This window comes from Platalea leucorodia (assembly GCF_965183815.1).
Source record: "Platalea leucorodia genome assembly, chromosome: 4".
Classification (NCBI taxonomy): domain Eukaryota; kingdom Metazoa; phylum Chordata; class Aves; order Pelecaniformes; family Threskiornithidae; genus Platalea; species Platalea leucorodia.
The window spans coordinates 24,214,258-24,239,434 of record NC_138826.1 but is presented as its reverse complement, the minus strand read 5'-3'; the positions used below and the strand labels follow the sequence as shown (position 1 = coordinate 24,239,434).

The following is a 25,177-nucleotide window of genomic DNA, read 5'->3' as shown; positions in this document are numbered from 1 at the left end:
AGGCTGAAAAAAGGAAACAGGTATATTAACAACCAAGTCCCAGACAGGCCCATGATAGAGAAACAAAATGTGATCAGTATCAACATGAAAGCATGATACCAACGGGGAGGTTTAAAATGAAATACTGACTGCCCTGTTTGCTTATCTGCCCCAGATAAGGTATTAGCAATGTGAGCCTCAGCAGTCTGAGACCAGAGAGTACCATGGGGAACTACTCCTGGAATCATTCATAAAACAGTTTGCAGCAGCTGTGAAACAGCCCTGTGAAAAACTCCAGTCAAGACATTCACAAGTACAATCTAAACAGCCTACCCAGGGAAGCACAGTGCCAGACAGGACCACCTAATCTACCTTCCAGGCACTTACCTCTTTACCCTGGTATGCTTATCTAGAGCCCAACAATTTAATTTAGGATTTAGCAGGCTGTCCTCAGGAGAATAAACTGTTGCAAGCCATAGGCACAGAACAAGCAAGACAAAAATAATTGATGTTCAAATAACTCTGAGGAAGAAGCAAGCTGGTAGGGTTATATAGACTTAAATTACACAGCAGGTAGTCCCATGGCCCATATTAGCATGGGAAGAACAAAGTATTTCTGCATTTCCCAGCTCCAAATCTCACATAGGGCCTAACCATATGAGCAAGATAGTCTAACTGGATTACACATTTGGGTGATCTAATTCAAAAAAAGGAAAAGACATTTCTAGAAATTGCATCAAGTGTCTCAATCAACTGCCATCTTGTTTCTGCCACAGATTTCAGAGATCTGAGGTACAAGCCCAATACTTCAATCCTCTCAGATTTCCTAACAAAAGCAAAAGTACAAAAAGTCAAATCAAAACAGGGTGACTCAATTTAGGTGCAAAGGGTATTAGGACAAAAGGGTGTAAACAAAATGGACTGCTTCTATTTGTCCATTAAAGAAATTAATTAACAAGGGAGCAGACTGGTAGAGCTTAATCAAGGAGAGGATTTTCAGAAGGAAAAAGAAGGGGGAACTACTCAGGAAAGGTAACATAAGGATGAGAGCCTGCAATGAATTAGGAATGAGGTAGCAAGTCTCCTTATAATTCACTGGAAAGAATAGGAAGGATGGGTAGGAAGAGGGTTCTTCTTGGTGACTATTCAGATGCCAAGAGAATAGGTAATCAAGTAGGAGCATTTCAATTATGCATGAGCCCAAGTAGATCTGAGCAAATTTGAACCTGGCCAAATAACTCAAATGTGAATACACACAGCACAACTTCATACTTTATTAAAGACCAAAACCTTTTATGGTTTTTCTATGTGATCTGATTAATGTTTGTGTTTATTTTAAGCCTCATTCCCAGTTTCCTATGGTTTGTGATTTGTCTTCATCTCCTATATTTAGCTACTTCATATTGTAAACTGTACAAGACAGAAACTGCATCCATTTTAGTGTCCCTGATGTACCTTACATAGATAGGGCATTTTATTAACGTTGCACAACAATTCACAGAAAGCAAACCCTGTTAACGTGTAACTGTATTGAAAATACCATCCTGTTTTTACTTGTTCTGAAAAACTTCTTCTGAGCACTTACAGCAGATTAAACTAATTCAGTACATTTTACACAACACACATTGTAGACTAGGTGTACAAAACAAATTATTACAATGTCAATCACAGTATCTCAACACAAGCCCTCAGTACCTCCACGGCTATTCAACTAATGCTAAAAAAAGATGGCAGTGATTTACCAAGGCACAATATGGTTTAGAAACCCACAGAAGCCTCACAATTTTTCCTCAGACAATTGAAAACACTAACTGAGAATCATACACCAGTGACACTGTTTACCAACACAGTGCAGAGAATAAACTCCCTAAGAGCACAGAAAGTAAGAAATGGCTCATCTTGCTATAGACAATAGTGAATGACTGGGCTAAACAGAAATCCATTAAACTGCTGAATAGTTAAATTTAGAAAGCATTAAAATTTATCGGTAGCCGGTGTTATCATTCAATGAAATGTTCTCCACTGGGATGCTGAAATGCAGAATTACACTCATGTAAAAGAGAACTCTCAGAAAACAAATCATTCACACTACATGATGTTGCTAAAAGTGAGCAGCAATAGCAATTAAAGTTTAAAGTAATTATAGTGCTCTTGAACCTTACATAACACATAGTCGAGAAGGTCTAATGGTTGAACAGGTAATGAGGTAATGATACAAACACAAGACATCTACAGGAAGAAACTCTTGACTGTGCTTGAATATCACAGAAGTAAATGAGAGACTGGATCTGATTCTGGTGCTCACCTCTGTGGACTAATAGTTGGGTCAAGGACAGCCAGCCTCCAAAGAACCACCATCTCATCGCACATACTTGCACAGGCATGAGCAGCTACTTCCGACTGGCCATTGCTGCGTCCTGTGTGCCCGCTAGCACTGCTGTGTGATGCAGATGTTCGCACACTGTACCACCACCCGGTTATCTGCAGAAGAAAAATGTTCAGTGGAGCTGTGTTGTGGCCAACATCTCATCCCCTGCTCTCACTTAACCTCACAACCACAAGCAAACGGAATCTCTAGCTAGTACCATGTTTTCTTTTGACTCCAAAATAACTACAAGCATTAAAGCAGTATTGGTTTGTGACAACTAAGGGCCTCACATAATTCCTCTGATTAGAAGGCACATGCCCACAGAACCAAACACTCAGAGGAGGTTCTCTTACTAGAGGCCTTCACACTTAAGAGGGAAAAAGTGAACAAACATGATTACTGAAGCATTTCCTTTCCCCTGCTCAAAGCTGAGGTATGGGATAGAGCAATAAGGAGACTTACACCACAATTTATATTACTGAGTGAGATCAGTGTCCTGAACTATCAAAGGAAACATTTTTCCTAATATTATTTTTAAAAATAGAAAAAAAAATTACTTAAACCCATCAAAAGATACCTTCTACAAAAATAACAAAAGAATCTGAGATTCTACTACCCAACATACATCTTCAGTTTTTATCAAAATGACAGCTCATATCTGATATACCTTGTTTAGGAAAAAAAAAAAAACAAACACTAAAATAAATCACCCTAACTGAGCAGAAATCAAATCAAATGTGCTGAACAAGATTTCAGACTCCATATATTCATATTAAAAGGACTGAGATATTTTTGGGATATAGTGTTACCTGGACATCACTAAATCAGCACAAGAGCAAACTGTAACATCATTTTAGCGTGGAGAAACACATGCCCATAGTGCACACAGACTGTTAAAAAAAATTATTCAGCCATGGATTGTACAGGCACATGGCACCAGTCACTGGCTCAGCCTGGTTCTCCAGAATTTCCTCCCCCCCCAGCAAAGAGACTTGAATACCTGCTCATAGTTGAGACACTGGTCAGTCAGAATCTCCAGCAAAGGAGCTGCATTGCTGTCCCGTCTCTTAAACATCTCCCGCACAATGGAAAGCAGGTTCCAGATTCCTTCAGGCTCTCTTCCTCGCAAGGGACGCAGGAGACAGGCCCACTCAGCAGCAGCTGGTGGCTCCGTGGAAGAGAGATACATTGAATTCACATCACTGTAGATAAAACAGAAGAGCAGGGATGAGAAAAAAATTAAATCAAGCACAGCCATACAAAATCCTGAGTATATTCTATATCCAGAAGTATATTTACACCTTAAATGAGACAGACATACATAACCTAAAAGACAGGACGCATAATGAGACTGAGAACACCACACAAGCAAGATATTGTGCAAATACAGCGTGCTTTACTGAAATAACATTAGACAAGCTATGCAAAAATGCAGCCCAGAAGAGTGACCGCAAAACTAAGCATCCTTCAGTCCACGGCATCACATAAGGGTACAGGCTATACAGTGAATGAGCTCACAGATTACATAAATACCACATTTTCCCTTCACCGGGAAACAGTTTACCTGAAAACAACAGGAGAGGGTCCACAGAATTTATGAAGGGTTTTCTTTATGTTGTCACTCAGAGTAGATTCATCTAAGTACCAGGTGCTTTGATCTGATGCAGAGGGTCCAGCAGTGGGATCTTGACAAAAGAAAGAATAATACATATACAGTCCACAGACTTTGAAGATATCTTCCTCTGGGTGCCCAACCACAGAGATTATAGGGAGCACACAGGCAGTGTTACTCAGTTTATTTAACCTGTTGCAGAACTCACTATTCAGAGCTATCTCAAAATGTTATCATAATGTTATCTTAACCACTGACAACACTAAATTGGGAGACATGACTAGCATGCTGAACGGTAGCACTACAACCAGTGGGACCAGGAGAAATTCAAGGACTGTGCCAACAGAAACCTCATGAAGTTCAGTGAGGAAAAATGTAAACATCTGTACCGGGGACAGAAAACCCCATGCATCAGTACAGATTGAAAACCAAATGGCTGAGTAGCTCATAGGGTTTGGTGATTATGGTGGATGCCAAGCTGAACACAAACCAAGGGCAAACTTTCACTGAAAACACAAAACAAAAAAACCAAACTGCAAACTGGGCTATATTAAGAAAAGCACAGCTAGCAGATTTAAGGAACTTATTTTCTGCCCCTCTACCTGGCACTGGTAAAGTTGCACCTGGAATTGTATCCAGTTTTGGGTCCCCCAGACCAGGAATGATACTGAGAAACCAGAGAGGACACAGTGGAGGGGTATCAAGATAGCTGGGGGCACAGAGCACATAACCTATGAGGTGAGATTCAGGAAGATGGGCTAATTTCATCTAAAAAGGAAAGGGTGAGGGGTGATCATTAACAGCCTACAACTACTTGGAGTCACAAACACAATGCAGACAAACTCTTCTTGGCAGTAGAAGATGATAAAAAAAGGGTATTTATATTGTACATTAGGAAAAAGTTGTTGACCAAAAGGGTCAATGCAGCACTAAAACAGGAATACCCTATAATGTCTCTGGTAACCAAGACTTGGCTAAGCTAGCCCAAGCCACAGCTAACCCAATCTAGTGTTGCAAACAGTCCTGTTTCAAGTAGGAGGTTGGAGAGGTACCCTCCAATCAACACTTCCAGGAACTAATACTGACTTCAAAAGAAAAATCTTTTGTTAGAAAGGTGCACTGCCTGATGCTCCCTTCCTCTGCATACACTCTGAGGCGTCCATTACACCAGCAAGTGCCTGTTGCTGTGCCATATATACATCCAAGTGCCTGTATTTATCCCTTTTCCTTGATCTCCACCTACAATCCCAGCTACATGGTAACAGACCAGTTCAGAAACTCAATGCCATGGAAATATATCCACTTCCTATCTGTCACACAGATTACTGAAATAAGATACATTGAGGTTACCTGGGGCTCCACACACTGTGTTGATGGCAGTAGATTGAGAAGATAACAGCTCATCCAGCAAGCGCTGAGCAGTTGGAAGAATCTGAAAACATGAAGCAAACTTTCAATATACACAGCTTTTCTTACCCTGATACACCCAGCCAAAGATCTGCCTGGATTTTCATGACTGAACAACACTCATAGTTTCAAAAGTATTAAATACACACAGTCATATTTTCAGAAAGGACTATAGAGGGTGCTAAAGATTATACAACAGCAAACCAGCTGTTACACTTTTACCTCTCCTTTCTCAAAGCAAACTTATAACCAAGGCTTTCTTCCTATATTCACACCCAAAGAAGTAAACAAAAGCATCACAGGTTATTAGTTCCCTTCTCGTTTCTTGAGGAGTAGGAGCCCACAGAGAATGATACTGCAACTGATTTTGAGAGATGGAAGTGACTGCAGTCAAGGTCACCATTTTCCTGCACTTTGAATGTTCTTTATTTCTTTTTTCTAAATCGTTTCTCTAAAACCCAAGCTAATGGAAAGAGTTGAGCAAACTATAAATTACATCTATACATAACTTCTCGGGCAGACATTAGCTTATTTACCATCCTGTTAGCTAAGAGACTATATATAGAGAGAGAGAATATATATATATATATGAGATAATATATATATATTAACTCACACTCAATAGTAAACTAATGCAATTTCATCACTAAGCTAATGCAATCATAGCTTCTGGACAGTTCAGAGCATAAGCAGAGAAGGCTCACACCTGACTGCAAAATCCTAACGTGCTCTTTTTGAAAGAAAAATGCATAGTAGTTCAGGAAAAAAACACGTTCTAAGTCTGGGCTGAAACCGTAGATCCATTTAGCCTTTAGCATGCATGCTTACAACAGGTTAGGCATATAGTTAGGATTTAAATGACTTGCAACAGAACATCTGATATCCCCCCACCTCTCTCTGCACAACAGCTGAGGTTAAAGATCACACTTACTGTAAAGCAAGGCACATTCAGTACACCTGTATTTGCAAATAAAATGGACCCATCTCAAACAGATGGAAGAAAAACAATGCTTCAGAAGGATACTTTGCATTTGAGCCACCTAAAGAAACAAACTCAGCATGAAGCTATTCTTGTACCTTTTTCCACTCCTACATATTTTAAGTCACCATGAAGCAGAGAAGTCACAGATCTAGGCAATGTCACACCTTAAGGCTGCAGTGTGAGGGACCTGCAGTGACTCTCCTTCATGCATTTTTGCCAAGATATTCAAATTTAATTGGAATAGGAGTACTGGCTTCATGAAGGGAAATAGCTTTTGGGAGAAGAACTAGGTAATAAAATTCAGCTGCTCAGAATCACTGATGTTTTCGTAGATACAGAAAACACTTTCCACATAGTTTTTGAAAAACATCTCCTTATCTAGCTGCATTCCTACAGACCACCTTCCCTTTACACTTGAAAGTAATTCAGCATTATATTACTGTACTATAATGTAATTCACAAGCTGGAAATAAGGATAAAATAGAATCATGTGCACAGCCTACTCTAATTCTACATCATGCAGTCAAAAAATGGGGTCCCAAGGTATCAGAGTATCTATCTCCACTCAGAAATCTTGAGGACCAGGAATGAGAGTGTTGGAAGAGTCTGGGGTGTGCCTTGCCTTTTTCAAGGGAATTACACAACACAGGTTAAGATGCATCTGCCGATAAAACCCAAACTTTTCTGTTGAGCAGCATGCATCAGATTATCTGGCAAGATAGTAGAATTAAATTAAATAATCCAAATATTCCTGGGTGCACAGCTGGTACACATGACCAAAGGAGAAATAAACCCTGCAAAAAGGAGCAGACGCAGAATATTTGAACGCAAACAACTCACATGCCATTCAGCAAACAACTACCACCACTGCTAGCCTTTCAAAACCCTCCTTTATTCAGCACCAGACTATGTGACATAGAGCTCCAAGTCCTTAAGGAGAGAAGAAACGCTTTCTCTGTTACGTAATGCAGCAAGAAGCATACGCTATTGGTGCTGAACTCTCAGCAACAAATAAGCAGTATTTTCATACCACTTTCATATTATATGATTCTTCTATTTCCTCTCATAAGAAGATTAATATTTCTGTAGGAAATTTAGAGGATGTTTTAGCAACAGAATATCTTACTGTCCCAAGCGCAGGACCGTAATATGAATTTTAAGTACATGCTGACAGTAATCTAACTGCCACTCAAGACATTATGCACACACTACTGAAATGTGACAGATACCCATGAGGTCAGTTTTTCTCAACCTCCTTTGGTTGAACCAGCATACAAAAGTTGCCAAGCCCTTATATTTTTAAAACAAACATTTCACAATCACTTAGGTATTCTTGTGTATTTTGTGCAAGCATTTTCGGCAGATGATATAAATGACCTGACCTTGAACAACATAGATATTTAAGGAATAAGAAAGCAGATTTTGCCTTTGACTAACAAAATTTCATGTCTATTACTTTCCATAACCCAAATGATTCTTATGGATCACCAAGAAGAGACACTGGGGGAAGTCAAAAGGTCACCAATTGGGTGCATTAGAAAGCGCCCACCGAAGGCATATACAACACGTCCTCTGGGTAGTCTTCTCCACTTACACATAAAAAAGAAGCAACCTGATTTGTTCTGACCTAAGTTTTTCACCACCATGCATTTATTTTATTGCGTTTGATCTTTCACAAGCTAAGCGTGTATTCATGCTAGTATGAATAGCCACCACTCTTCGTTCTCCTTTTAAGACACTTCTAATCTTTTACTTGGCAATAGATAATTGTCAAATAATAGAATGGCAAACCTGAAAAGGGCAAGAACTGAAAAGCCTTCCCAGCAACTCACAATTGAATAGCATAATTGGTTATCTTGCAACAAAAGACATCATATAAATTGACCCAGAATAAAGATAACTGAATTTAACAAAAAGTCAGTCCTATTGATTGTCCCCATTTACCTGTTGTGGAAGTTCACTGATTAGGTACTGAGCAAATTTTTGTAATTGGTCTCTTTGTAGCCGAGACAAGGACTCAGAAACAGGTGCTCGTAAGCATACCGCAGATGCCTGAAGAAAGAAAAGGAGATATAAACTGCCATTAACAGGTCAGACTTAATGAAGCTGTGTCCACTGAATGGATGAAGTGTCATGAACAGTAGCTATGCTGATGCACATCATGCTTGGTCTTGATGGACAATTTTTTTTCTGTAATTATGTGGTGTGTTGCAGATAAGATGCAAATAAGCTGTCTAGGCTTTATAAAAACTGTTTTTAGGAGTTTCTTTTCAAGGAAACTGCTTTAACAGCTGTGCTTAAGATCTGTTGTTGCTAGCAATTGCACAAATACTGGCAGGGATTTCACAAACAAACCTCTAAAATAGGACATTATTCTTTAAGCTTCTGGCAAACCAACCAGCTCTGTGGGGGGCTGTTTCATAGAATCACAACCACCTCATTTATCTCATTAGAGATTTCTTCTTCAATCTTAAAATCAGTCTCTTACCATGTCTTAGAACAACTTAGATGATAAAAAAACCCCACCACTAGTTTCTTAACCTTTTTCACTCTACAGAATAAAAAATGTCCAATGGCATCTACCTAAAACTTAACCTGGAAACAGGCAAGAGCAGCTTGGTAATAAAGATGCTTCTGATATTGATTTGTCTACATAGAGCAATATACCTTGGCTTCTAACTTGCTAGTGTCAGCAGTCAGCATATACAAGCACGAAAATCCTTTATCATTCTTCAGGTAGAAGAAAGGATTGGAGGGAAAATAATTATTTTTATCTTACACAGGGTCCAGACTTTCTGAGTGTAAATATAAATGAAAATTTGTTTCCTATCCTCACTCTCCATACCCACCTTTTAAAACTGGAACTAATAATTCAAAGCAGAACCCATTTTTTTGCCAACTCTCCGGTCCTAACTCCAGAAAGTATACCAATATTCCAATGATTTCACAAGGGTATCAATTTAAGCCTATTACAATTGTCCATTGTGAAATATTAACAAGCTTCAGCAGGTTATTAGCACTTATTTAAGAATCTGGAGTTGATCATAAGCACATTAGCTATAAAATGTTCTGTGACAGCAGGAAATCTTCTGTTCCTTTCAATCATCTAAGCGTAATCCTTCCTTAAGATGTATCTCTCAGCTTGCCAAAGACTGAGGAAATTAATCTGTATGCAAGCCTGAACCGTCAGCTTGTGTATTCCATGTTGATTCTACACGTTTTCACCTGGAGTTTGTTTCGATAAGAAATAGCTACTTTTCACTCTATACAAGGCCACACCAATACAAGGAGTCAAATAAAAACATAAACTTAACTGACTGTTTGAAATCTACAAGTCAAAATGACATTTATCTGCCTCAGTATGTGTTAAAATGAACTGGTGAACATAAAGGCCAACAGTGATCAAAATTACTTTCCTTCTGTACCCTGAATGATCAAACAACCAAAAGAGCGAGCTTCCAAATCCCATATTTACAAAGACTTAATAAAAGACTAACTATTGGTGACCTTTCACTCCTTGCAGAACTGAAGAAAGAATGAGTAATTCTAGCATTTAAATGAGAAACAGGAAGGGGCCAAAAAGGACTCTGTATCTACCCTTAGCAATTTGCACATTATCAAAGGACATTCTGCAGTTTAGAGCCTCAGACAATTCACTCTGCAGACTGCAACTGTGAGCGCACATTTGCACAGTCTGTAACCAAAAGGAGTGCCAAGAACAATTTCCCTAAAGAGAGTGCATGTTGCATAAAACTGTAATGAGGAGAGACTCAGAGAAGATGCCTAGGGGAGAGCAGAACTGTATTTAAAGGCCTACATTGTGTATCCGGAAGAGGCAGAGCGCCACGACGTGAGCACACCACTTGGCCCCAGCTCCACAGGTACAGCTGCATGACGTGATCCTGCATCGATCAAACATCACCGCCACGTTGTATGCACCTTTGGGTGGCACCATCTGTGGGGGTACCACAGTAGCACTCAGATGGAAACCTGTTAAAATTCAAAAGTCCAAAGTTACTCTTCTGGTGCTTGGGAGACAGATTCAGCTAGCATGGAAATTTAGGTATGTGCCATTTAAACAGCAAAACAACGTGTCTAGCAACAACATCCATACAGGGATGGAATGGATCTAGAGTCTCCAGCACTTGTTTCTTCCTAATCAGCTACGGCAGAATATTAGCAGAGAGGCAGAACATGTTATAAGGGGTTAAAAAATACCAGCTTTTAATGCACTAATGTATTTATATATTTATTTTTATTAATATTTAACAAAGAAAAGCAGAACTGGATAAAGCCATCACTGAAAAGTGTGGGTTTTTGATCACAGGGCCAAAGCTAGACTATACATATTTTAGGCATGACTTCTGTGTTAATTAACTCTGGCAACAGTGCAGAACAGGCTAGGTGACTTCATCAGAATTGTTTCCAAGTCAGTCAACTTTCACAATTTTACAGTGAACTAAAGAAGGCAGCACTTACACCTGAACGCTTACTTTCACTTTGTGACTTCAGAAGCTACCCGTTTTTCATAAATTATGTACTTCCTTGCAATTTTGCGAATATCCCGTTTTTATAAACCATGTACTCAGAAAACAAAAAACCCCTCTTGCTTAGACTAAAATCAATGGAAAAAGAAAATATCAGCAATAACACTTGAATTGGGAATCCAGCCCCATTAATCTGCGATCAAACAAATAAATTATGAATCTCGTCTCAGGCGGGATGACAAAGAACTTTAATGAGGCTTGGCTTCGTGTAAACTCATGTACAATGCATACCAGTTGTAGTCATAATGCAGCCTCCTCTACAGATAATGGTTATCCGGAGGCACACATATTACGAGCAGGAAAAGGCCATCAGGAGCATGAATCTTCTACTTGTCTTGAAGGTCCCTATCACCAGTTAATCATCCTCCGCAGCAATGAATATCAGACTCAAAGCCTTTTTGCTAGTCTCAAATTCAGTTTTAATGAAGCATAGAAAGCACCAAGGGTATCAAAGCCATAACCAAAATTCAGTCCAACAATCTACCTTAAGTGAAAAAATATGGCTTGGGACAGATGATTGAAATAGTTTCTCCATCATCAGCACAGGGAAGTACATTATAAATCCACACTACTAAGTTTTTATTATGATATTGTGAGATTATAATAATAATGGTGTTCAGGAGTGCACGTGACCTACTAAATCCCATTTAAAACAACGTGCGCTATTTCTTCCTCAAAATATAATCCCCGTGCCAATACAAACTTGTTCTTACCTTGCTTAACCTTTCTATTTCTCCTGTTCACCAGAATTCAAATCCTCTTCCTGATGTGGGTGATTATTTTGATTAGTACACATAATGCCACCCAAATTCTTCAGCCATTTTAGCAATTGGAACAGAATCAAAACAAAAGAAGGCATTCACCACAAAATTACTGCACTGCTTATTACTAGCTACAGTTCTAATTTATGTTCCACACTTGGATAATACAACCCAAACAGTTCAGCTAGTCCTTCTGTTATACTAGAAGCATCTCAGACTAATGCCAAAATGCCCTAATTTTCACAAAAGTAAATTAAGCATTTCACAAATTGGAATTGCAGCAGTTCTGCCTCACTGAGACAAAGAAGTATTTGAAAGGTGTTAGAGAAGAATGGGTCACAGCTATACAGTCTTATCAAGCTCCTACCATGAAATTTTTATCTGTATATGAAGACAGCTAACTGATTAAACGCAAAGAGGGAAGAACAGTTATAAAAAGAGACAAAGAAAATTTAAGGGCTTCAGCATGACATATCACAAGCTTCAACTCAAACTGTAGCTTGATGAACACGTCTGACGCTGACACTGCTAATTCAAGCACCTCTGCCCAATTCTTTTGCACCACCAGTCTTGCTGTACTGAACAACTGTTTGTGGGATGGCCCAGGAAACCATACTGGAAAAAAAATCTGGATTAAATTAATGGTTACTTTTATCAAGGAAAAATACCACAATTCAGTTCACTGCTCAGCTTACAAAAGTCTGAGCCTGCAGGGACTGAAAAGGTGACTATGAGGGGGACCATTCTGGAGTGTTTAGCCCAACACTGCCGTTTAAAGAAATGGTCATCAAATTGTACTTGTTTACAGTGAAAGAGCTACTGTTGTCTTCTCCTGCAGACCACAGCTCTTACCCTCCTGCTTAAATGTGAAGACAAGAATCACATCTACCGCACACCTGAGTGACCTGGCCACCTCATGGAGACAGCAAGAATGTTCCTCCCTCCCACTCACCCCCTGCTCCCACTACCTGATAACGGCTTATTTACTCCATGCATAACAATACATTACAGAAACATGTCTGCATGTACCAGCAGCATTCATTCTGCGACTGCATGTAGCCCACCAGAAAAAAAATAAGATCTATACCCTATTCTTGGCAAGCTCCATTCCCAGGAGATCTCAAGAATGAGCTGCGGGCCAGAATTCCTCTGCCAGGAGTCTCACCCCCCTTGGCTACCATTTTTCCTAAATGCACTGTGGGAGCAGAGCAAGCTTAGCGCTTCTGTGAAAGGACACTTCGGCTTTCTACACAGAAAGTGCATCTTACACTTCTTATGAGCACCAGATTTGCTACTCATGCACAAATATGTCAAGTAGCCAGCACCAATGCTTCAGAGGATGTGTCAAGTATATGTACTGTATACCCTATCGCTATGCACAGAGAGCGCCAGGAGTGATCTACTGTACCCATGAAGCAGATTTTATCATGTAGTGGAAAAGGGGTAGCAGCACACTGTCTGATAATTAAGACACGTGGTTTGATCAAATGTAAAAGCTGGAAATAATCAACTGCTGCCTAGACTAGGTCCTACAAAATAGAGATGGCTTCTTTTTCAGTCCATAACCTATCCTTCTCACTGCTCTACCCCTGAAACTTAATCTTTGAAGAAAAGTACCCAAAAGACATGTATGCTTCCTGCTGGTTAAAATCCAGTTTTCAGAATTTTAGGATAGCTACATCAATGCCTTTTGCATTTAATATTTATTTTATCATGAAACGCATCTATTGCAAAATTTCAGGTCTGTTTATTCATTTTTCTGAGGTCTTATTAGTCCTAGTGATTTCAGGTGGAAATGCACAAATTGGAAATACCCCAAGCTACTCAGTAAGCAACTGGAATGAGAAGATTTAAGTGACCTATGAGTTAACAACACCCTGCTAAGAATAATTCTTGCAATACAGCTTCCAAGCTTTCTTCACTGATATTTGCTAGTTCTGATGCCCCTATAACAATGACAGCAAACACACCTCTGCATAGAATTTAAGAACTTTTTGTCTGGCCTTCCCAGGACTAACAGAAATGGGAAAACAAGACCTGAACAAAAGCTTTTAGATGAAGGAAGTAAAGCAAGGTAATTTGGGACATTTGTTTGTTTTAAATCAAGACAGGAGAATCTCTAAAAAGTGGAGACTTGGAGACACTATTCAAGGAGATGCAAAGTTAGAATACAGACTGAGCCTGCTGCTGCCTTCCTCATTTGTTAAAAAGAAATTAAGACTACGATGGAAAAAAGTCCATGAAATCAGCAACTACAACACACCTATTTGAGAACAGCAATAATGTCTTCAGTGCAAGGAGGCGGGTACATGACTGCTACAAAGGGAATGTGCAGGAGAAGGTTTATAAAAGCCAATTCTTTGTGTATATACAGTAGAACACTGTAAAAAAGTGGGGGTTTGGAACATGGTGACAAGGTGCTATTGTTCAGAAATTATGGATATGGATTTGCATGTGGACAAGATGACTAAGATTACTCATTTAAGTTCAAAAAAAGTAATAATCTTATACTGCAAAGAGAAATGGGACAAAAAGAGCACAAAGCACATTTCAAGCTTTGTCCTATTGATCACGATATCACAATGCACTGCCCAATCCCCTTCCAAATCAAACTCCCTCTTCTCAAGGGCTCCTTCATTTCCTGCGTTTCTTTTCCCATTTGTCAGTACATGAAACTCAAAACTGCAACCACACATCTTAAAATCATTTGGAGTAGACAACTGAAATTATGTCCACGCCACCTTTACTTCTCAGCTTCTGGTCTGCTACTCATGGGAATGAAAAAAAAAAAAAAAAAAAAATATCCCTCCATTAGATAAAGTTCCTCTACTAAGGAGGAAACAACATTACCGTTTAAACAAAGTTACTTCCTTCCTTTCCACACACATAATCCTATGTCAAGAAGCCCAGTTGCTGTATGTGTACTCAAGAAGTTCCTTCCCTGTATCATTCACCACCTCCTCTTTTTTCCCTACTCCTCTCCTCCTCCCCAAACACAGGTTTTGCACTAATATTCCTAGCCTTTGTTCATTTACATTGCTTTACAACTCCTTGCCTTTTTAAGTTATTACTGAAACAAGTTTTGACCACAGTCTTAGCACTGTATAGTAAATATTCTGCTCTTTTCCTTTGTGAAAGTCCCAGGAATTACTGAATTTCAGCCAGCTGCATTTTAACTCATTTTGTCTCTCTCAAACATTTGCCTTCCTGAAGTTCAGCAGATGCCTTAGAGGCCTCTCTCAGCATTTCAGTCCTGACATCAGGAGCCTATGAATGCACTCAAAAGTCAGTTTAATCCTATTTAGCTCAATTTCATTGATGTTCCAAAATTACTATCTGGTCTCACTGACAACTCAATGTACCTTATGTACGAAGAAGTACTTCACTTCCAATCCCAAGAATTCCTGCTACTGTTATTACAGTAGACAACGGACTAGGTAAAATCCTTTCAGATGCTTTACCCTATATTCAGATAACAGTTCATCAGTCTCTTGCAATTTGCGTATCTCAATGACTATGTCCTCTTTTCGTTCTCCCCAAACTTTTACAATGTAAGTCCCCTTTATTCCCTTTTTGAGGGTCCTTTACCTAAATTTATTCATTCCACTGATCACTGAGAGTTAAGTATTACTGGTACTAGTAACTAAACAGGCCCACAGAAGTCTCTATCCCTCGTTATAAGAAAAAATACAGGAACTTTCCTCCTTAACTTTATACAGCTTTTTATATTATCATTTTTCTTATTACAACCAGGCTCAGTTCCCACATGCCAATTAATATCCTATTTCTGAAGCATACACTTGCAGAAAAAACAACACATCTGCATTGGATTGACATGGCCCACCTTGACACACTAGTGTCTTTATTTCACATAATGCCTTCCTGTCTAACAGCTGTCCCTGAAAAAGCCAGCTCAGTATTCTTCTTTACTTCAAAGGATTTAATGAAAAAAACAGAGTCCAATTCTTTGTTTAAGATAAGATTAGTGTCTATAACCATAAAACATAAAAACAACAAGATAAGTGAGGAGAAGTGATAAAACCAACTGTCCAGCAACAGGGATTTCCTTCTGCCAAAATATTACATGAGTAACTGTGTTATTAATACAACTCTTTTGCTACAAGAATAATTAAACCTTGCAAACTTCCTCTGTGCCATACATGCACTTTAGGCAAGGCATTCATTTGATCAGGCCACTAGAAAACCAAATTCTCTTTATCAATGAGGAATTTAAGCATTACAGAGACAAAGGCATTCTACACAGTTTTTTCCAAAACACTGAGGCAGATTAAGGATCTAATTTTCAGAACATTTCTGGCTTTTCACTCATTTTCACAGCTGAGCTGATTGAGGCTGAAATAAACACAGTATTTAGCTCAAGACACTACAAAGAATGCATGTAGCAGGGAGTTTAGTCTAGGATGCCAGAAAAGCTCGTTTTGAGACACAGTCATATCGCTGCTGTCCCATTGCAGATATGATTTTGGGAATGTGAAATTCGTGGAGCTGCAATGTTCTTACCTATCTGGAGAGGGTCTTTGACAGCCCTCACTCGGAACAGCTGCTCCCCTCGCTGGAACTCATCGGCACTGCCATTTGCCAAACACGAGTACAATCTGCAAGAGATACACATAACATGTCAAGATCAGTCTGATTTTGAGAAACTTCACATTATTATCCTCTTGCATTCTTTGCTGACATGGCTTTTGAAAAATCCTTACTATCTTCATCTTTAAGATGAAGTTCAGCTCTTTTCTGCCATTTCTCCATTACAATTCAACCATAAAAATTGTGAGACACTAGCATTTCTAGGAATTTCAACCCAAGGCTTTGAAATACAAATTCATTCATAACCTAAAATTCAGCTTTTATATACAGTATAATATCAATTCAAGGTCCAATGTTAGCATGCCACAGTAAAAACTCCTTGTCCTTCTAGATGAGTTACCTGCATGCCCACATGAGGTTTTCTTACATCTGTGCTCATCAGAATAATGAGCACGTATAACCAGCTGGCTTGCTCTATTCCCCCACAGGTGATCTGACTAATTACATCAGCACTTCTGACATTACCTCCCCCATCTGATACCAGAACATTATATGAATGCATCTAAGAACTTTCAGGACGATTCTTTCTGAAAGAGCATAATATCACTACTTTGCAACACAATTCTGAATACACAGTTACATGGGTAGGCCTCCTATAGTATAAAAGCTTCAGCAAAAATACTTTGGCAAAAGATCTAAAAGCACAGAGTTTTTGACTATATACTCACACAATTTATGTGGAAACATAAGAAAGTCATCTCTCTGTACCCACTCTGACACTGATGTACTCAGCACATTCTGATTCTCCTACTTATACCAACAAAAGGCTTGCCCAGCATACTGAGCTAGCCCTCCCTGGCAATTTCTGAGCCCAGTTAAAGCTCTGACTCAAGCAACAGATTCAAACTGGAAAGAATACTGCACAAGACTAACGTAAGAAAGACACCAAGGCACTGGAGCACGTCCAAAGAAGAGCAATGAAGCTGGTGAAGGGTCTAGAGCACAAGTCTTATGAGGAGCAGCTGAGGAAACTGGGGTTGTTTAGCCTGGAGAAAAGGAGGCTCAGGAGAGCCTTATCACTCTCTACAGCTACCTGAAAGGAGGTTGTAGTGAGGTGGGGGTCGGTCTCTTCTTTCAGGTAACAAGCGATAGGACAAGAGGAAATGGCCTCAAGTTGCGCTAGGGGAAGTTTAGATTGGATATTAGGAAAAATTTCTTCACTGAAAGGGTTATCAACCATTGGAACAGGCTGCCCAGGGAAGTGGTTGAGTCCTCATCCCCAAAGGTATTTAAAAGATGTGTAGACATGGCGCTTAGGGGCATGGTTTAGTGGTGGACTTGGCAGTGTTAGGTTTACAGTTGGACTCGATGATCTTAAGGGTCTTTTCCAACCTAAATGATTCTATGATTCTATAAGGACAAAACTCCACAAACAAGTTACTGTCAGGCAAATTAAAGGGTGCATTTATTCTGCTGTCCTTTACACGCAGAACCTGCACATGCACATGCTCTTCCTGGGACATGTGCAGGGCAGCTCACCCCAAAATAAAACCCCGTATCATAGCATATCCCACAGTAACCCATCCACGTATTACAAAAGGTACATAAGAACAGCAGAAGCAGCAAATATATGGGACATCAAATGGACAATGGCTCTCCTCTAGTGAACACAACTTTTCCTTAAGCGTCAGTGAAACAGGAATAGTATTCATTACCTGATATCTTCCTCATTTTCTGGGAAACTCCAGAATGCGATCCGAAGCTGCAGTTGCTCAGGCACTGGAGGATAAACTTTCTCCACCACCTCGAATGGAATGTGAAATGCAACCTGTTTTGCAGACAGTTCCACCAATGGGATCACCAGCCCATCTAGCAAGACAAGAAACAAAATGCAATTAGCCACTCAGAGAACAAAACTCATGAGAGGCTAAAGATATCAGAGCAGGGAGCTCTTCCACTTCCTCTCATATCTCACCAAGTTCAAGGACCAATTTTGATACACAGTAGAAGGCAGCACAGAAATTTTCTGAAGAACTGCCTGCCAACTTTATGTCTATTTTCAGCCCCCTAGGGCATGGGTACACATTCCTAAAAAAACAGTCCTTCGTCAGGGGAGCTATATTAGCTCAGCAGATACCAGTGCCTCAAACTTTGTCTCCTGACAAAACTGAAACCATTTAGCAAAACTTAAGGTAACCAAATATTTCTATTAGAATATGGCAGCAACATCCTGTGAATGCCAGGTGATTACACAGAGAACTATTACAGTGTATGTGCACAAGACAGCAATGGAAAGGTTATCCAGGAACCTTAGTACTGACTTTCTTGGTAACATTCAGTATTCAGCAATTTACAAGATTTTAATTTCAGCTGGTATTTGTTGTTTTATTCCCCTCACCACCACCTTTTGTACGATATCCGTCTTTATATTTCAAGCTCTTTACAGAAGCAGCTGGGAATTCACATGTTCATATAGTGCTCACTACACTAAGCCCATGAGGATCTCAACTGAAGGTACCAAGAGCTTTATACAAATACATTTAACCACCACCTTTCTACCAAACTAACTCAATTTTTTATGTTTTTAAGTGCAGATGGAGATTTCTTATTATCAGGCTATGGGAGCCTTATGTTTCTGCTTCACTCTGAGCTAGATTATACTCTCTACAAAATGCCAGACTTGTCTTATCTGCAAGCACCTCAGTGCTTTACTGAGCTCGCTTCCCGATCCATCACTACAGCAGCCTTGGTTCCCCCGTCTTCCAAACCCTGTTGCCAAGAGCCTACTTAATTCAGTTCCAGATATTCAATGTTACGACTCTTCACCTCCCTAACCAGCTTCTAAAATACCACTAGAAGCCAGAATGTAAACCAATCTGGCCCTCAGCTTTCCCTCCCCACAGGCCTCCAGGCAACATATCAAAGGAAAACTTAAGCCCTGATGTCAGTAAGCACTTTCTCACCCTCTGCCTAGAGACACCCTCCAGTCCCAACAGCTGGGATCCAGATAGGAAGGGAGAGGGCTTTGAAAGTGCATGCACACAGCAAAGCAGCCATCATCTCCCCCAGTACTGAGCAGACCCATCAAATGGAAGGATTGCATAAATATGGAAAGAAAATAGTTTTCAAACATCCACATTTATGATTTTTTTATTTCAGTGAAATTAGGTTCATTAGGCAGCATTCACTTCTCCCAGATAGAGCCAGTCTTTTACTGTCAGGATTATTTCTCCATCACTAGTGACTTTTACTCTGTGTTATAGACGGAGCCTCTGTTTTACAGTGTTATAATGCCATCCACAAATGTGAGAGCTGCCGATTGTAAAATGAACAATGATGGAAAAGTGGAGTGTCCCTTTCTCTACAGGTAGCAGATAAACTAGATTTTGGCAGAAAAGTCATCTCATTTCCACTTTTGACAACCAGAGCAGGTGTAAAGCTTTCATCAAGTCATTAAAAAAAATTACTATTTTTAATTAGTCACTAAAAAAAATTACTGTTTGTAATTAGTGCAACGCAGTCAACTTAAATATCACTGTAGTAGTAGATACCACAGAAGGTCCAAATTGAGGCACTTAAATACTAGAAATTACTCTGAGCAATGAAAGGAGAAATATTTCTTGTGGTTTTAACCGCACTTTTTGTATAGAGGCACTTTATCCAAGTCTTTCATTACACAATACTAGAAAAAAGATAACACCTAAACAACCTCTACAAGGTACAAGACTCGAAAAAGTCTTCAGTCCTGGGTGACACACCTGCACATTCTTTCAAGAGCTACAAGCCTGCAGCCTGGATGGTATTCCTTTTTACAAGGATTTGGTGCTGGGTATGAAAGTTAGATTAGAAATGCTAAAGACTGAGTTGATAAAAAAGCAGCAGAGGCAAATGCATTCTGCTTATTATTCTATCAGTACACCTTACTCTTAAAAATATTTTACATTTGCAATGGACTAGGACACACATACAATCAGTTACTAGGTCTCAATGGTACTAGTAGAGTAGTACTGGTACTAGGAGCAGTAGTATGATCATTGCAATTTCCCTCCAATCTCTCCATTACATAGTATGGCTGTTCTCTTTCAAGCTAAACTAAACTAGCTCAAGAAAAAAATCTTTGGCAAGCATTACTGAAATACCTCTCCTGAGAAAATATTTCTTTCAAGTGGGAAGACAGCATGAGCCCTCCTCGTCTGCTCCAGCGCAAGTCAGCCAGCTTGATTTTAACAGTTTTACACAGTGAACTAAGGTAACAGGCTGAGTTTGCATTGAACTCATTAACTGATTCATCAGCTGTACTGTGTTAGTAGTAATCAGCAGAAGACAGGTGGCCAATTATCTGGCATACCTATCATAACCCACAGTCAGACATTCACAGCACATAGCATAGACATTTTCAGAATAAGGTGAAAGCAGTAAAACCTGGTGGGGAAAAATAATCTAAAAAAGCAATAACCTCATATATAAGACCATGCATCTCTCTAAAATGGTGAATTTTCTGTAAGGAAAAAGAGTCATGGAACAGAAATGGTAGAAGATAACGGAAAAGTAGAAAATAACTTCTCAATGATACTTTAAGGGCAGGTGAATTCACAGTAGCTAACTTGGCACACAGTTTAAATACTAAAGTTAAGAAGTTAAAATTCCTTAAGTTTCAACGGAGTAGTGCCCTATGTAGCCAAGGTGAGAGGGACGTTTATCGAGGATGTGACTCATAGCATCAGAGGTTTTTTTTCCCATTAGGCCTCCTGTAAAGTCAGCTGGACACTGAGTTAGGTGCTTAAATTAGACTCTGAATACTCTTCTTTGAGTCCTAAACAAAGAGAGATCCATTCAAAAAGTTTACCTCTAGATACACAAATCCAGGGTTGGTGGATTCATACCTACTTGTATCAAAAGGTATTATCAATAAAACAGACAAAAAGTACTCTTAAGTGCTATAATAAGTATATTTTGAGCAAGGAAAAAAAGGAAGTCTGCTAACAAAGAAAAGGAGAAAGTATCACAGCTTCTGCTCAGAAAGCAAAGATATGGACAGCAAGGATGATTGCAAATCTAATATAAAATTGATACAGTAGTGAAATCAAAGATGTAATACAAAACTGACAAATCTGCAAGATAAATCTATCCAAGGGAGAAGGCCATTTTAAATTGTGTAGCAAAACTAGCAAGAATCACTGCTTCCTCTTGGGAAGCAGACATGATAACCCAAGCAGAACAAAGGAACCATTTCAAGTCTTGGAAGAATAAAGTCACAGGCAAAGCATAAGCAACCTCAAACAATTCTCACTTACAGGTTAAATGACTAGCAAAACCCAGGTCAGGAAGGGATTTTATGAGGCTGTCTAATCTATACCACCTACCTAAGAGGTAGGATCGAGCATATCTAAACCATTCTGAATAAATCACATCTCATAAAAACTGCCACATGGAACATGCAGCTTTGATGAGGACTATCCTACCCTTTTTGCTACTGTATTATGTGAATTACAGGTTTCATTTTTATAGCCATTTTATAACAGCTAAAACTTTAGCATAGACATAATTATTCCTGTTGGAACAACAACAACAACAAAAAAACCTCCAACCCCAAAACCACCAACACAAGCTATACACACAAACATGCATTTTCACCAGTGGAAACAACTTCTGTGCCAGCAAGGCTTACTGTCACAGGAATGCTTGTGTAGCTACATTGCTTAAACTTTCCTAGTATCGGGTAGGCTGTAACAAGTTGCAGCCAACAATTATTCATAAAAACAGATCATGTTCAAACTGAGCTATTATTCCTTCAGTACAATAATTGAGTTTCCATGATAGACAAATAGAGAAGAAACTGCTTGAATAATCAGCAAAACAGAGGCCATGAGAATACCAAAGAGTTATTAAATGGAACTGAAAGAAAAACCAACTGGGCCAAGCAGTGAATGTATTTGTTATCTAATTACATTATTTTCATTGAGTTACTTTCATTTGACACACATCTCTAAAAATAAACTATACATACAAGTGACTACATACAAATGCAAGCGAACAAATCTCACAGCAAGAGGTAAGACAGTGCAAAGACAGGACACATTGCTTTTGCTATATATACCTTAAGAAAAATGGCATGTTAGACTGCATTATCTTTTTAGCGATGAGTCTGTAACTTTGATTTTATGGCTATCCCTGGTCCCCATCTCACATTTCCCCTCACCTTTCCCACTGGCTTCAGTCCAAAAATGTAACAGCACGGAACAAAGTAATACAACTATACACAGAAGATGAAGAAAATTAAGTAAAGCACTTCTGATATCAAAAGCTAAAGTGAGAAGAGCAGTAAAACTAACAGGAAATAAGTACAGTGCAATCTTGACCAGCAAAGGAGGTATGCGGGGATTTATAAAACCTGTTTTACAAACCTAATTTAAAAAATTGTAAATACCACATTGCTTTTTACAGGATTTGCCATGCAGAAAGATAAATCTGTTACTGTAGAATGCACTTGAAGCATTTCTGCTTGTTTTATTTAAGTGTGTATCAGTAAAATGCCCCTTGACTTAAATCAGTGATATATTCTCTCTCTGATACCCCTTAAAACCAAAAAGTGCTGAGAACTCTCAAATATGGGCAAGCAGAACAAGCATCACATTTAACCATAACATACCTAAATCAAAACTCTTCAAAAATGTTTGGTTTCTTACTGTTTTCTATTTTTTGTACATTTCCTTCTAGAATTCTGCTGTTGGTTTTACTTTATTCTCGTTATTTTTTCTAGAAATTTATTCTCACAGTTGATGTCTTTAAGAAGTACGTGCCAGAGCAATATATTCCTTCAGGTCTCAAACTCGGCAACAAACATCAGAAAACTTCACCTTTGCCTTGAACTCTGTAATACTCGAAGACGAATGCTATGAATGTACTTAAAAAAAGTTTCCCAAGGTGAACATTGCAAAAAGAAACATAAGCTTTTTAATTAAAAATTTACTCGTCATTTCAAATAAATTAGATCCAAAGTATTTAGGCCATTACTTATACTTCTTTACTTGTTCCTCTTCCATTTTACCACATAATCAACATCCTATAAAAAGCAACATATGTGTTTTTAAAAATAAACAAAATTCACCTCTAAACTGAGGATAAGACACACAGTATGAAACAGAATCATGTTGCAAAAGTGTGAAAATAAGATATTTTCCCTTGTTTCAAAAGCATTTCACATCCAAAGCTCCATCCACAAGGCTCATTAACTTTAGTTCTCTTCAAAGAGGCATTCAATTAAGAGCAGAACTGATTCAATGGGTCACAGACACACCACCACCAGTCAGTTTTCTGTCACATTAACATTTTGCCCAGGTAGGTCCCAGCCCTACAAAGTCATCAGAAAGGGAATATCTTCAGAAATGTTGAACTAATATACTTGCAGCCTATGTAAGCAGTAAGGGTGCCTTTCAAGCATAGACTTGTGAGATGGGTAGCTAATACCTGTCCCATACAATTTCCCAAACTTCCGGCAACATTATTAAAAAAATACAGCACATCTATAATGCATTAGTCCAGAACCCATAGAAATGGTGCAATATTAGGAGAATCCTTCAATAGTCTTGGGATTACAATCTTGGGAGTAAATCAGACTAAGTACAATTAAATGTTAAGTTTCATGATGCAGTCACAAACAGGATAGCTATGTTTTCAAAGAGGTAAAGTTCTCCATCTGAGTAGAAGAGATATTGCAGTCACTCTAGTCTGTGCCTGTAAGACTCGGAACCTAAGAAATACTGAACCACAACCACCAAGCTCCAGAAGGAAACTAAATACTTAACATAAAAAAAGCAACTGAAATGGCTAACATAATTTTAAACATAGAGAGAGAGATTACATACAAGCACACTTAAAACAATCGGACAAGTATTCATCTTTAAACACCCACGCCAAAATGGTTGTACTCTGGGTTGTAAATGATGTTTTCAAATCACACAGCCGGTCTCAGTGGTGTTCATAGTGGACACATACATACACAAACACATCACAGATTGCTCCAGCAAAATCGGAGCTAATGGGTGCTCTTATGGCAGCCCAGCAGCCATGCCAAGTACTGAACAGGCACCAAGAATGAACTTTCTTGCCCCAAATACAATACAAGAAACCAAACTGGCAAGCTGAGGGATGAGGACCCCAAGATTGAACCAAGACCCTGCAATGTCAGACCCTGACAGTTGAACGGACACAAGGAGCTGCCCCCCGCACGCAGTCCTGGTCTAGCTTGACTACGTGCAGAATGAAGCATCCGAAAAGCTAAAGACACAGTCTAATATTCAAATACTGACTCCCAGTTGTCTTCAATTAGCATTCCTCTGTTTCAGATTAATAATTCCATGCCATCTCATACCGAGGCAAAAAAAAAAAAAAAAAACCACAACATTACTTGTAAAAAAACAAGCAAACCACAGTATTGCCAAAAAGTAGGAGTTTATTTTCCTTTAACAGATTAAGGAAACTGATGCAAAGATACATGTTCCTGGTTTCTCAACTATTCAAGCAGTGTCAATCTTAAGAAAATAAGCAACTCCTTTACGCTGGAACACCTGCTGTACCAAGTCAGAATAAAGTTTCAGCTATTTGTTTCTCAGATACTACCCACTCCAAAGCAATTCCCTGCAAAACACCTCAGCATTCACAAAGCCAGCTGCAGCAACAAATGGAGCACCACAGACTCCAGAAAAAAAGGCTTTGGTGGAATTCACCTGGGTGAGTTTTTCACATGCTGTGACAGATCAAAAAGGTTACATAAGACAAGAACAGGGATCAAGTGATGGAGAAAGGATGCTACAAACTCTGCTGATGATGGATTGTTAATCAAGCTTGCTCAGAAAAGATGACTGGAGGGAGCATTCTGACTTGAGGGCTCCTTTGGTTTCGTTTTCTCTCAATGTTTTTGTGATTTTAAAACATCCACATACTTATAACAGGCTAGCAAGTGCAGCTAAACTG

At 39.1% G+C, this 25,177-nt stretch overlaps 1 protein-coding gene across 9 annotated transcripts in view; it reads right to left on the bottom strand.

The window, feature by feature from the left end:
- The window catches only part of ZSWIM8 (zinc finger SWIM-type containing 8), a 68,997-nt gene that overhangs the window by 26,834 nt on the left and 16,986 nt on the right, over positions 1 to 25,177 (bottom strand). For all 9 annotated transcript variants that reach the window (XR_014227821.1, XM_082308144.1, XM_082308145.1 and 6 more), the window contains exons 2-9: positions 17,920 to 18,073; positions 16,178 to 16,272; positions 10,166 to 10,338; positions 8,293 to 8,400; positions 5,310 to 5,391; positions 3,912 to 4,032; positions 3,348 to 3,549; positions 2,285 to 2,460 (exon numbers count right to left, since the gene is read on the bottom strand). Coding sequence is in view for 8 of the 9 variants with exons in the window: in XM_082308144.1 (XP_082164270.1) it covers positions 2,285 to 2,460; positions 3,348 to 3,549; positions 3,912 to 4,032; positions 5,310 to 5,391; positions 8,293 to 8,400; positions 10,166 to 10,338; positions 16,178 to 16,272; positions 17,920 to 18,073 (1,111 nt within the window). In the remaining variant the exon portion in view is untranslated. The remainder of the gene's footprint in view (positions 1 to 2,284; positions 2,461 to 3,347; positions 3,550 to 3,911; positions 4,033 to 5,309; positions 5,392 to 8,292; positions 8,401 to 10,165; positions 10,339 to 16,177; positions 16,273 to 17,919; positions 18,074 to 25,177) is intronic.